This window comes from Nerophis ophidion, linkage group LG25 (assembly GCF_033978795.1).
Source record: "Nerophis ophidion isolate RoL-2023_Sa linkage group LG25, RoL_Noph_v1.0, whole genome shotgun sequence".
Lineage (NCBI taxonomy): Eukaryota > Metazoa > Chordata > Actinopteri > Syngnathiformes > Syngnathidae > Nerophis > Nerophis ophidion.
In genome coordinates, this window is record NC_084635.1 from 38,855,331 (window position 1) to 38,869,376 (window position 14,046).

The 14,046-nt window shown below is 38.5% G+C and overlaps 1 protein-coding gene across 7 annotated transcripts in view; it reads right to left on the minus strand.

The window, feature by feature from the left end:
- Window positions 1–2,563: 2,563 nt before the first annotated feature.
- The window catches only part of cdkl5 (cyclin dependent kinase like 5), a 71,858-nt gene continuing 60,375 nt past the window's right edge, over window positions 2,564–14,046 (minus strand). For 5 of the 7 annotated variants that reach the window (XM_061887124.1, XM_061887123.1, XM_061887125.1 and 2 more), the window contains 3 exons: window positions 13,404–13,559; window positions 8,311–8,517; window positions 2,564–2,959 (listed from right to left, as the gene is read on the minus strand). In XM_061887124.1, the coding sequence (XP_061743108.1) occupies window positions 2,591–2,959; window positions 8,311–8,517; window positions 13,404–13,559 (732 nt within the window). In that variant the 3' untranslated portion in view covers window positions 2,564–2,590. Of the gene's footprint in view, window positions 2,960–8,310; window positions 8,518–13,236; window positions 13,333–13,403; window positions 13,560–14,046 lie in introns of those variants that run through there. The other 2 variants (XM_061887126.1, XM_061887128.1) reach the window with 2 other exon arrangements.

The following is a 14,046-nucleotide window of genomic DNA, read 5'->3' on the forward strand; positions in this document are numbered from 1 at the left end:
CATTCGTGATCACAACGCAAGAGTGTGTGTGTGTGTGTGTGTGCGCGCGCGGAGGGGGGCACTTATGAATTTTACACAACTGAATAAAAACGATTTCCAAACAAAATAAATTAATTCAAAATTAGAAAAATGAAACTTTTTTCTGTTGTGACGCAATTTGAGTTTTGTGGGCGGGGCTTCGTTTTGGGCAAGACGTTAGAAGACTGTCTTATTGGTCCGTGTCACATGGTCACGTGACCCCGGACTACTTCCGGCAATAACAGGAAGCTGGTCGACCATTGGCCAATGAAAAGGCTTCCACATTGTGGTCCAGAGGAAGCCCCGCCCACAAGATTCGAATTTAGTTGGAAGCAAAATAAAAACATTTGCAAAAAAATTTAAACTTTTGGTTTAAAATAAACTTTTTCACATTTTAAATCAATTATTTTTGTTCACAAATCTTATATTGATGTTACAAATTCATTTTTGTGTGTGATGTTGCATAAAAGACATTCTTTTGTTTACATTTTCACGTCAGACTTGAGACAAGGCAAACTATTGTTGTTGGTAAACATAAACAAAGCAAATTATTGTTGTTGGCAAACATAAACAAGGCAACATATTGTTGTTGGTAAACATAAACAAAGCAAATTATTGTTGTCAAATGTAAACAAAGCAAACTATTGTTGTTGGCAAACAAACAAGCCAACATATTGCTGTTGGTAAACATAAACAAAGCAAATTATTGTTGTTGGCAAATGTAAACAAGGCAACATACTGTTGTTGGTAAACATAAACAAAGCAAATTATTGTTGTCAAATGTAAACAAAGCAAACTATTGTTGTTGCCAACATAAACAAGCCAACATATTGTTGTTGGTAAACATAAACAAAGCAAATTATTGTTGTTGGCAAATGTAAACAAAGCAAAATATTGTTGTTGGTAAACACAAACAAAGCAAATTATTGTTGTGGGCAAATGTAAACAAAGCTAAATAATGTTGTTGGTAAACATAAACAGGGGAACATGTTGTTGGTAAACATAAAGAAAGCAAATGTAAACAAAGCAACATAATGTTGTTGGTAAACATAAACAGAGGAACATATTGTTGTTGGTAAACATAAAGCCAATTATTGTTGTTGGTAAATGTAAACTAAGCAAAATATTATTGTTAGTAAACATAAACAAAGCAAATTATTGTTGTTGGCAAACATAAACAAGGCAACATATTGTTGTTGGTAAACATAAACAAAGCAAATTATTGTTGTTGGCAAATGTAAACAAGGCAACATACTGTTGTTGGTGAACGTAAACAAAGCAAATTATTGTTGTTGGCAAATGTAAACAAAGCAAAATATTGTTGTTGGTAAACATAAACAAAGCAAATTATTGTTGTGGGCAAATGTAAACAAAGCAAAATAATGTTGTTGGTAAACATAAACAGGGGAACATGTTGTTGGTAAACATAAAGAAAGCAAATGTAAACAAAGCAACATAATGTTGTTGGTTAACATAAACAGAGGAACATATTGTTGTTGGTAAACATAAAGCCAATTATTGTTGTTGGTAAATGTAAACTAAGCAAAATATTATTGTTAGTAAACATAAACTAAGCCAATTATTGTTGTTGGTAAACATAAACAAGGCAACATATTGTTGTTGGTAAACATAAACAAAGCAAATTATTGTAGTTGTCAAATGTAAACAAAGCAAACTATTGTTGTTGGCAAAGATAAACAAGCCAACATATTGTTGTTGGTGAACATAAACAAAGCAAATTATTGTTGTTGGCAAACGTAAACAAAGCAAAATATTGTTGTTGGTAAACATAAACAGGGGAACATGTTGTTGGTAAACATAAAGAAAGCAAATGTAAACAAAGCAACATAATGTTGTTGGTAAACATAAAGAAAGCAAATGTAAACAAAGCAACATAATGTTGTTGGTAAACATAAAGCCAATTATTGTTGTTGGTAAATGTAAACTAAGCAAAATATTGTTAGTAAACATAAACTAAGCCAATTATTGTTGTTGGTAAACATAAACAGGGGAACATATTGTTGTTTGGGTAACATAAACTAAGCCAATTATTGTAGTTAGTAAATGTAAATAAAACAAAAGATTGTTGTTGGTAAACGTAAACAAAGCAGCAATGAATATTAACGGTGGACTCTTACAGTAAATCCTCTTCTTGCTCTTGAATGTTGTGATTTATTTTTTTATGTTATTATAATAATTGTTGAATGTTGGGATGATTTTTGAATTTTTTTGATGATGATTTTTTAAATAATATTATCATGATTTTTGAATATTATTACTATGATTTTCTGAAAGACAAAAGAGCTAGATGTGTGTGAAAGTCTTAAATATCTACTGTGTGCGTGTCAAAGTAAAGCTCTGGTAATAATAATAATAATATGAATAATATTTCCATAAAGCCCAGGTACATTTATAGCTTATATCCTTGGATGAAATGATTTCCGTATGAAAGAAAGGATTTGGATGTGCTGCAGTTGCGTCACGTGACCAGAAGATGGCAGCATCAGCTGAACGTTCTTCTAGGCGATGTGGAACTAAAGTGGGATCAGGCAAATGCTTTTATTGTGAAGGTCTAGAGGGCGGTCTCCTTCAGGTCATTGAGGTTGGGCATCCTGCCGCGTGAGGCACGAGTGAAGGCGGCTCCGTTGATGCCCAGCTGCTCGGCCGTCAACTGGGCGCCGTCCGCCCGCTGCAGCGCCGCCGACACGTGCCAGGCAGACTCCAGCTGGGCATGCCGACCTTTGGCCTGAGAGGAAGTGCTCACCGCGTGCCCTCTGACCTCGGGGTACGGGGGCTTGGAGGAGGAGGGCTGGGGGGCGCTGGGGGGTGGGGGCGGGAAGCGCAGGTCCGGAGGAGGAGGCGGAGGAGGACCCGCTCCTTGGTTTGGCGAGGAAGGCGACAGATGTAGGAGCCTACGCAAGGACTTCAGGGGTTGGCTCTGCTGGGAGGAAAACGCTCCAGTCAGACAGCTGTGTCGTCATAGCAACAGCACACAACAATGACCCGCCCCCAGCAAGTCGCCATTTAAACCCCAGTCAAACCATCCAAACCACTTAAAAACCATTGAAACCACTTGAAAACAACCTCAAAACCATTGAAACCATCAAAACCACATAAAAAACATCAAAACCACTAAAAAACCATTGAAACCATCACAACCACTTAAAAACCAATGAAACCTTTAAAACCACTTAAAAAACATTGAAACCACTTGAAAACATGTTCAAAACCATTGAAACCATCAAAACCACTTAAAAACTATTGAAACCATCAAAACCACATCAAAAACATCAAAACCACTTAAAAACCATCCAAACCATCAAAACCACATAAAAAACATTGAAACCATCAAAAGCACTTAAAAACCATTGAAACCTTTAAAACCACTTAAAAAACATTGAAACCACTTGAAAACATGTTCAAAACCATTGAAACCATCAAAACCACTTAAAAACCATTGAAACCATCAAAACCACATAAAAAACATCAAAACCACTTAAAAACCATCCAAACCACATAAAAAACATTGAAACCATCTAAACCACTAAAAAACCATTGAAACCATCACAACCACTTAAAAACCAATGAAACCTTTAAAACCACTTAAAAAACATTGAAACCACTTGAAAACATGTTCAAAACCATTGAAACCATCAAAACCACTTAAAAACCATTGAAACCATCAAAACCACATAAAAAACATCAAAACCACTTAAAAACCATCCAAACCATCAAAACCACATAAAAAACATTGAAACCATCAAAAGCACTTAAAAACCATTGAAACCTTTAAAACCACTTAAAAAACATTGAAACCACTTGAAAACATGTTCAAAACCATTGAAACCATCAAAACCACTTAAAAACCATTGAAACCATCAAAACCACATAAAAAACATCAAAACCACTTAAAAACCATCCAAACCATCAAAACCACATAAAAAACATCAAAACCACTTAAAAACCATCCAAACCATCAAAACCACATAAAAAACATTTAAACCATCAAAACCACTTAAAAACCATTGAAACCATCAAAACCACTTAAAAACAATTGAAACCTCTTGAAAACCACTTAGAAACCATCCAAACCATCAAAACGACATAAAAACCATTGAAACCATCAGAACCACTTAAAAACCACTGAAACCATCAAAACTACATAAAAACCATCCAAACCATCAAAATGACATAAAAACCATTGAAACCATCAAAACTACATAAAAAACATCAAAACCACTTAAAAACCATCCAAACCATCAAAACGACATAAAAACCATCAAAACTACATAAGAAACATCAAAACCACTTAAAAACCATCAAAACGACATAAAAAACATTGAAACCATCAAAACCACTTAAAAAGCATTGAAACAGTTAGAACCATCAAAACTACTTAAAAACCGTTGAAACCATCAACACCTCTTAGAAACTATTGAAACCATCAAAATCACTTAAAAACCATTGAAACCACTTAAAAACCACCCAAACCACTTAAAAACCATTGAAACCATCGAAACCACATAAAACCCCCCCAAACCATCTAAACCACATAAAAACCATTGAAACCATCAAAACCACTTAAAATTCATTGAAACCATCAAAACTACTTAAAATCCATTGAAACCATCAAAACCACCTAAAAACTATTGAAAGCATCAAAACCATATACAAACCATCAAAACCACTTAAAAACCACATACAAACCATCAAAACCACTTAAAAACTATTAAAATATAGCTCAATGCTCTTAGTGGGCTGCTCCAAAAAACAACAGGCAGAGCTAGAGCGAGTCCAGAAACGTGCCTGTAAAATCATTACAAGGAGAACTGGAAACATCTCACAACTCCAGACCAGGAGAGAGGGGGCTGCAGTGAAGCTGGTCAGGGATATGCATGATGAGCAACACCCTGACCTGCATGACCTACTACCTCCAACACCAGGCTGGTCAGGGATATGCACGATGAACAACACCCTGACCTGCATGACCTGCTACCTCCAACACCAGGCTGGTCAGGGATATGCACGATGAACAACACCCTGACCTGCATGACCTGCTACCTCCAACACCAGGCTGGTCAGGGATATGCATGATGAACAACACCCTGACCTGCATGACCTGCTACCTCCAACACCAGGCTGCTCAGGGATATGCATGATGAACAACACCCTGACCTGCATGACCTGCTACCTCCAACACCAGGCTGGTCAGGGATATGCATGATGAACAACACCCTGACCTGCATGACCTGCTACCTCCAACACCAGGCTGGTCAGGGATATGCATGAACAACACCCTGACCTGCATGACCTGCTACCTCCAACACCAGGCTGGTCAGGGATATGCATGATGAACAACACCCTGACCTGCATGACCTGCTACCTCCAACACCAGGCTGGTCAGGGATATGCATGATGAACAACACCCTGACCTGCATGACCTGCTACCTCCAACACCAGGCTGGTCAGGGATATGCATGATGAACAACACCCTGACCTGCATGACCTGCTACCTCCAACACCAGGCTGGTCAGGGATATGCATGATGAACAACACCCTGACCTGCATGACCTGCTACCTCCAACACCAGGCTGGTCAGGGATATGCATGATGAACAACACTCTGACCTGCATGACCTGCTACCTCCAACACCAGGCTGGTCAGGGATATGCATGATGAACAACACCCTGACCTGCATGACCTGCTACCTCCAACACCAGGCTGGTCAGGGATATGCATGATGAACAACACTCTGACCTGCATGACCTGCTACCTCCAACACCAGGCTGGTCAGGGATATGCATGATGAACAACACCCTGACCTGCATGACCTGCTACCTCCAACACCAGGCTGGTCAGGGATATGCATGATGAACAACACCCTGACCTGCATGACCTGCTACCTCCAACACCAGGCTGGTCAGGGATATGCATGATGAACAACACTCTGACCTGCATGACCTGCTACCTCCAACAACAGGCAGCCGCACTGCCAGGACTTTGAGGAACCAACATAAGCTGGCTGAACCCGAGCCCAGACCAAAGACAAAGAGACTTAAAAACTCTACCCTGCACGCTGCAATTAAGCTGTATAATGACACTAATTAAATAAGTAATATAGTCATATACCAAAATGCTAACAGTTTCCATGCTGCGGCTGCCCTGAAAATGTTCAAAATGTTTAAAATACTGTCTGTTCTTTTAATTTTTTTATTGTTGTTTGTTTGATATTTATTGTAAAGTTCAGCTGTTTTTTCAGTGGGGCTTTGGCTCCATTGCAAGCATGAATTAATAAAGTCAAGTCAAGTCAAGTCAAAACCACTTCCAAACCATCAAAATCATTCAAAAACTATTAAAACCATCAAAACCACTTTAAAAAACTAAAACCATCAAAACCACTTAAAAAACATTGAATTAATCAAAACCAAGTGTATGTATGTATGTGTGCGTATGTATGTATGTGTGTGTGTATGTATGTATGTATGTATTATTGTATGTATGTGCGTGCGTGTGTATATATGCATGTACAGTACACGTGTGTTTGTGTATGTACGTATGTATGTGTGTGCGTGTGTATATGTATGTGTGTATGTGTTTGCGCGTGTTTATGTATGTATGTATTTACGTGCGTGTGTATATATGTATGTACGGCAGGGGTCGGGAACCTTTTTGGCTGAGAGAGCCAAAAAGCCAAATATTTCAAAATGTATTTCCATAAGAGCCATATAATATTTTTTTTTAACACTGAAAACAACTAAACGTGTCATTTTTGAGTAAGACCAACTTTTCTAGGGTGTAAGAGGTCTATTATTCTTTGTAATAACATTGTTATTCTGAAGCTAACTGCGGAGGGGGCGTGGCCTGCGGGCCTGCAGCGAACTGGGGTGTGGCAGGACAGGCCTGGAAATCAGTGACAGGTGCGTAGATAGTCCACCTGGGCCTTGATATCTAATCACCTGTCGCTCTATTATGAGAAGCAGCCAGGAGGAGAGACGGGGTTGGGGCTGGAGCCAGAGCGCGAGCGAGAACGAAAGAGAAAAATACAATTGCTGGAAAGCAACTGAGAGACTTATCGAAAAATAAAACAATATTGTAACCCTGAAACAGGCTCTCATGTCGGTGCTTGGGGGTCTGAAGAACACCCAGGAGGGCAAGCCCCACACTAACCAATAATAAATAAATAACTTCTTACTATTACGCAACTTCTTGAACAGATGCGGTAGAAAACGGATGGATGGAATAAAAATGCATGAGAATGTTTTATATTTTGAACGTTATTTTTAACACTGTGATTACAAGTGGAATCATTCATTACTTATCATGTTAAGCAATGTCAGCTCAGATTTATCCGAGAGCCAGATGCAGTCATCAAAAGAGCCACATCTGGCTCGCCAGCCATAGGTTCCCAACCCCTGATGTACGGTATATATGTGCGTGTGTGTATGTATGTATATGTGTGTTTATGTATTTGCATTTGTATGTATGTTTGCATATGTATGCGTGTGTGCATGTATGTGTGTGTGTGTATGTATGTACATGCGTGTAAATATATGTATGTGTGCATGTATTTATGTATATATGTATGCGTGTGTGTATGTATGTGTGTTTGCATGTATGTGCGTGTATATATGTATGTGTGCGTGTATGTATGTATGTATGTGTTTGCTTGTGTATATATATATATATGTATGTACAGTATATATGTGTGTGTGTGTGTGTATGTATGTATGTGCATTTGTATGTATGTATGCATGTATGTATGTGCGTGTGTATCTATGTATGTATGTGTTTGCTTGTGTATATATATATATGTATGTACAGTATATATGTGTGTGTGTATGTATGTATGTGCATTTGTATGTATGTATGCATGTATGTATGTGCGTGTGTATCTATGTATGTACAAAGTTTGTATGTATGTGAGGAAAGTCTGGTTGACACTCCAATACAGTAGGTGGCGGTAATGCGCTTTAAATGTTTAGAACAAAGAAAAGCAGGAGGAGGAGAAGAATAAGAAGATGAAGACAAAGGAGATGGAGAAATGAGGAGAAGAAGGAGAAGAGAAAAAGGAGAAGGAAGAGAAGAAGAACAAAAAGAAGAAGAAGAATAAAATGAAGGAAAAGAAGAAGAAGAAGGAGGAGAAGAAAGAGGAGAAAAAGAAGGAGAAAGAGGAGAAGAAGGAGATGGAAAAGGAGAAGACATGCTCCACTGCAGAAAAAGAATAGTAGAAAAGAAAGAAAGAAAGAATAAAAGAAAGAAAGAATCACTACTAAATAAGTGAATAAAGTTTACCTGAGAGTGAGAGTGAGTGTCCACTACTTTGTCTGCTGGCCACTCCTTCACTCTCTCTCTCCCTCTTTCTCTCTCCCTCTCTCTGTCTCGGCTCTGCTCTCGTTCTCTCTCTCTGTCCCGAGATCGCTCTCGGTTTTTCCCTCGGCTTCTGTGGTGAGACGACGCCTTGGAGCTCCTCTGCAGGGACACATGTTCCTGTGCGCCAACCTTGAAAGAACACAATTATCTCTTACACCACATTAAGTATATACAAATATATATATATATATGTGTGTGTTTGTATATATGTACATGTATATGTATGTATATACACAGCTGTGATATTGTCATGTGAAAGTGAAAATTACAAATCCTGTTTCCATATGAGTTGGGAAATTGTGTTAGATGTAAATATAAACAGAATACAATGATTTGCAAATCCTTTTCAAGCCATATTCAGTTGAATATGCTACAAAGACAACATATTTGATGTTCAAACTCAGAACCCATTTTTTTTGCACATATTTATTAACTTTAGAATTTGATGCCAGCAACACGTGACAAAGAAGTTGAGAAAGGTGGCAATAAATACTGATAAAAGTTGAGGAATGCTCATCAAACACTTATTTGGAACATCCCACAGGTGTGCAGGCTAATTGGGAACAGGTGGGTGCCATGATTGGCTATAAAAGCAGCTTCCATGAAATGCTAAGTAATTCACAAACAAGGATGGGGCGAGGGCCACCAATTTGTAAGCAAATTGTCGAACAGTTTTAGAAGAACGTTTCTCAACGAGCTATTGCAAGGAATTTAAGGATTTTACCAACTACGGTCTGTAAAATCATCAAAAAGTTCAGAGAATCTGGAGAAATCACTGCAAGTAAGCGATGATATTACGGACTTTTGATCCTTCAGGCAATGCTGCATCAAAAACAGACATCAGTGTGTAAAGGATATCACCACATGGGCTCAGGAACACTTCATAAAACCACTGTCAGTAACTACAGTTGGTCGCTACATCTGTAAGTGCAAGTTAAAACTCTACAATGCAAAGCCAAACCCATTTATCAACAATATCCTGAAAAGCCGCCGGGTTGGCTGGGCCCGAGCTCATCTAAGATGGACTGATGCAAAGTGGAAAGGTGTTCTGTGGTCTGACGAGTCCACATTTCAAATTATATTTGGAAACAGAGGACGTGGTGTCCTCCGGAACAAAGAGGAAAATAACCATTCGGATTGTTATAGGTGCAAAGTTGAAAAGCCAGCATCTGTGATGGTATGGGGGTGCATTAGTGCCCAAGGCATGGGTAACTTACACATCTGTGAAGGCACCATTAATGCTGAATGGTCCATACAGGTTTTGGAACAACATATGCTGCCATCTAAGTGCCGTCTTTTTCATGGACGCCCCTGCTTTTTTCAGCAAGACAATGCCAAGTCACGTTCAGCACGTGTTACAACAGCGTGGCTTCGTAGTAAAAAAGTGCGGGTACTTTCCTGGCCCGCCTGCAGTCCAGACCTGTCTCCCATGGAAAATGTGTGGCGCATTATGAAGCGTAAAATACGACATTATGAAGCGTAAAATACGACAGCGGAGACCCCAGACTGTTGAAGGACTGAAGCTTTACATAAAACAAGAATGAGAAAGAATTCCACTTTCAAAGCTTCAACAATTAGTTTCCTCAGTTCCCAAACGTTTATTGAGTGTTGTTAAAAGAAAAGGTGATGTAACACAGTGGTGAACATGCCCTTTCCCAACTACTTTGGCACGTGTTGCAGCCATGAAATTCTAAGTTAATGATTATTTGCAACAACAACAACAAAAAAAGTTTATGAGTTTGAACATCAAATATGTTGTCTTTGTAGCATATTCAACTGAATATGGGTCGAAAAGGATTTGCAAATCATTGTATTCTGTTTATATTTACATCTAACACAATATCCCAACTCATAAGGAAACGGGATTTGTACAACAGACATTTTGCAGGGAAAAGTCTTCACATATGATTTAGTTCCAAGGCTGTTGGTTGAGTGGTGACTAGAATTGAAGATGACTAAGTTGTTCTAGAACAAAGACTAAGTACCAAGATTAGCAGTACATCACAAAGTATTCACAACACTTCACTTTTTCTGTTAAGATCTGTTGAACTTTGTTGTTTTCCTTAGTTTTGTGTTCTCATTCATATATATATATATATATATATATACATTCATATATACATACATACACACACATACATACATATATACATACATACACACACATACATACATATATACATACATACATATATACATACATACACACACACATACATACATACATACATATATACATACATACACACACATACATACATATATACATACATACATACATACACATATATAAATATATACGCATAAATACATACATACACACATACATACATACATATACACATAAATACATACATACATGTTTGGCCAATCAGGCCTCACACCAGTGGTCAGTCCTAATGACATCATGTTGATAGTGGTGGTGTGGTCATGTGGACACACTACACTTTGCTTGTTATTTTCACACTCGCTAGCTAGGTTTCAGTGTGCTAATGTTCACCATGAGCTCCAAGGATGTTCCTTCCACACACACACGCACACACACACACACACACACACACACACACACACACACACACACACACACACACACACACACACACACACACACACATAGACAGGCTACACAAGAAATGGACCTTCCTAAACGGAAGAAGTTTGGAAGCACCAGGACTCTTCTAGAACTGAGTGATCGGGGGAGAAGGACCCCAGTCAGGGAGGTGACCAAGACCATTGTCACTCAGTCAGATCTATAGCATTCCTCTGTGGAGAGAGGAGAATCTTCCAGAAGGACTGCATGGTAGAGTGTCCAAACGGAAGCCATTTCTTAGTCCAAAGTTTGCACCGTAAAGACTCTCAGACCAGGAGAAAAATAAATGATCTGGTCTGATGAGACCACCAATACCATCCCTACAGTGGTGGCAGCATCATGCTGTGGGGGTGGCAGATTGGGAGACTAGTCAGGATGGAGGGAAAAATGAATGCAGCAATGTACGGAGACATCCTGGATGAAAACCTTCCCACCCAAGCTGATGGAGCTTGAGAGCTGCTGCAAAGAGGAAAGAGAGAAAGTGCCCAAAGATAGGTGTGCCAAGACTGTGGCATCGTACTAAAAAAGACTTGATGTGCATCAACTAAGTATTGATCAAAGTCTCTGAATACTTAAGTACATGTCATTTTGGAGTTTTTTGTTTACAATACATTTGCAAAAATAAAAAAAATAATAAGTTTTTCACATTGCCATTCTGGGGTATTGTGTGTAGAATTTACAGGACAAAAATAAATGTCTTCCATTTTGGAATAGGGCCGTGACGTACCAACATGTGGGAAAAGTGAAGTGCTGTGAATACTTTCACTGTAGAGGAGACCCAGCTGTCTAAAGTCCGCAGCCTTCTCTAAAATGGTCGCCCTCCTCATTGGCTTTTGTCCACCCAGCTGCTCCACTCCGGCAAAGATTGAAAGTGTAACTTAACTTGATGTGTGCACACGCTCACTCTTAACACCCGCTACATCTTTTTAACACCATTACAACTACACACACTATTGTGTGTGCGTGCGTGTGTGTAAATGATTGCCTTCTTCCTCTACCTCCTACGCGAGATGATTCATTTGCACAAACTCCCTGAAATTGTGATCAATATTGCGTGTCTGACGCCGACACAAATATATTTACTTCCTAAACATACGTCATCTCATGTCTTGTCTGCAGCTAAAAAACTCTAAAAAACATCTAAAAAAACACCAACAATAGTCCATTTACATGTGGTGACCTGAATATTATTACTGATATTGTTATTATAAGTGCTAACTCAGAGGAACTACTTTTAACTGCATCATGTGAACAACAACACAGGAAGATGGGATTTTCACATAAAAATAGGATTTTTAACATAAAAAGGTGGGATATTAACATAAAAATGAGATTTTAACATAAAAAGATGGGATTTTAACATGAAAAAAATGGGATTTTAAACAAAAATATTTAATTTTTGTATACAAATGGAATTTCTAACATAAAAATATGGAATTTTACCAGGAGAATTAGTTTTTTGACAAAAAAATGGGATTTTAAGACAAAAAGATGGGATTTTAAAATAAAAATCGGATTTTTTTTTTTAACTTGAATAGATGTGATTTTAACATAAAAAGATGTGATTTTAACATAAGTGAATTATATTTATATAGCACTTTTCTCTAGTGATTCAAAGCGCTTTACATAGTGAAACCGAATATGTAAGTTACATTTAAACCAGTGTAGGTGGCACTGGGAGCAGGTGGGTAAAGTGTCTTGCCCAAGGACACAACAGCGGTGACTAGGATGGCGGAAGCGGGAATCGAACCTGCAACCCTCAAGTTGCTGGCACGGCCACTCTATCAACCGAGCTATGCCGCCCACATAAAAATAAGTTGGGGTTTTTACATAAAAATGTTATTTTTAAGATAAAAATGGGATTTTAACATAAAAATCTTTTTTTTTTTTACAATATAAAGAAGGGATTTTAACGTAAAAATAGGTTTCTAATCTAAAATGGGATTTTAACCTAAAAAAACGGGATTTTAACATACAAAATGGGATTTTAACGTAAAAATTACGGGATTTAACATAAAAAAACATCAAAAGATGTGGTTTTTGACATAGAAAGATGGGATTTTAACATAAAAAGACAGATTTTTTACAAAAAAGATGGGATTTTAACACAAAATTGGATTTTTAAAATAAAAATGGGATTTTAACCTGAAAAGATTGGATTTTAACATAAAAAGATGTGATTTTAACATAGAAAGATGTGATTTGTACATCAAAACATGGTATTTTAAGATAAAAAGATGGGATTGAAGGCGTCGTACCCTGCTGTGAGCGTAGTCTGTGATACGTTACTGGTGGTCAAATGGGACTTAAAAGGATGACGAGGTAACGGATGAGAGGTTGTCATGACGATGTTGCTGGAATGAAATGTGGACATGAAAGATTATGACAGCGGTGTGTACTGTACAGAGCATGTGTCAAGTATTACTGCTGAAGGGTAGGGTGGGGGGGGCTGCTGCGCCAAAGGTGAGGCCACCACAGGTAAGACCTTCCCGGCTGAGGTGTGCTTCAGGCTGTTTTTGGAACTGAAGAGAGGGAAAAGACTCTTCTTGATGCTTGGATTCCTGCCGTCCGCCAAGTCGCTCTGTGGGGCGCAAAATACACCATTCAACGGCAACAGTACTCATGTAGTGCTAATGTAATACTAGTGCAGCCTTAATCAACTGGCAACCTAGTACTGATGCAGCCTTTTTCAACTGGCAACCTAGTGCTGATGCAGCCTTTTTCAACTGGCAACCTAGTGCTGATGCAGCCTTTTTCAACTGGCAACCTAGTACTGATGCAGCCTTATTCAACTGGCAACCTAGTACTGATGCAGCATTATTCAACTGGCAACCTAGAACTGATGCAGCATTAATCACCTGGCATCCTAGTACTGATGCAGCATTAATCACCTGGCAACATAACACTGATGCAGCATTAATCACCCGGCAACATAGTACTGATGCAGCATTAATCACCTGGCAACCTAGTACTGATGCAGCATTATTCAACTGTCAACCTAGAACTGATGCAGCATTAATCACCTGGCACCCTAGTACTGATGCAGCATTAATCACCTGGCAAACTAG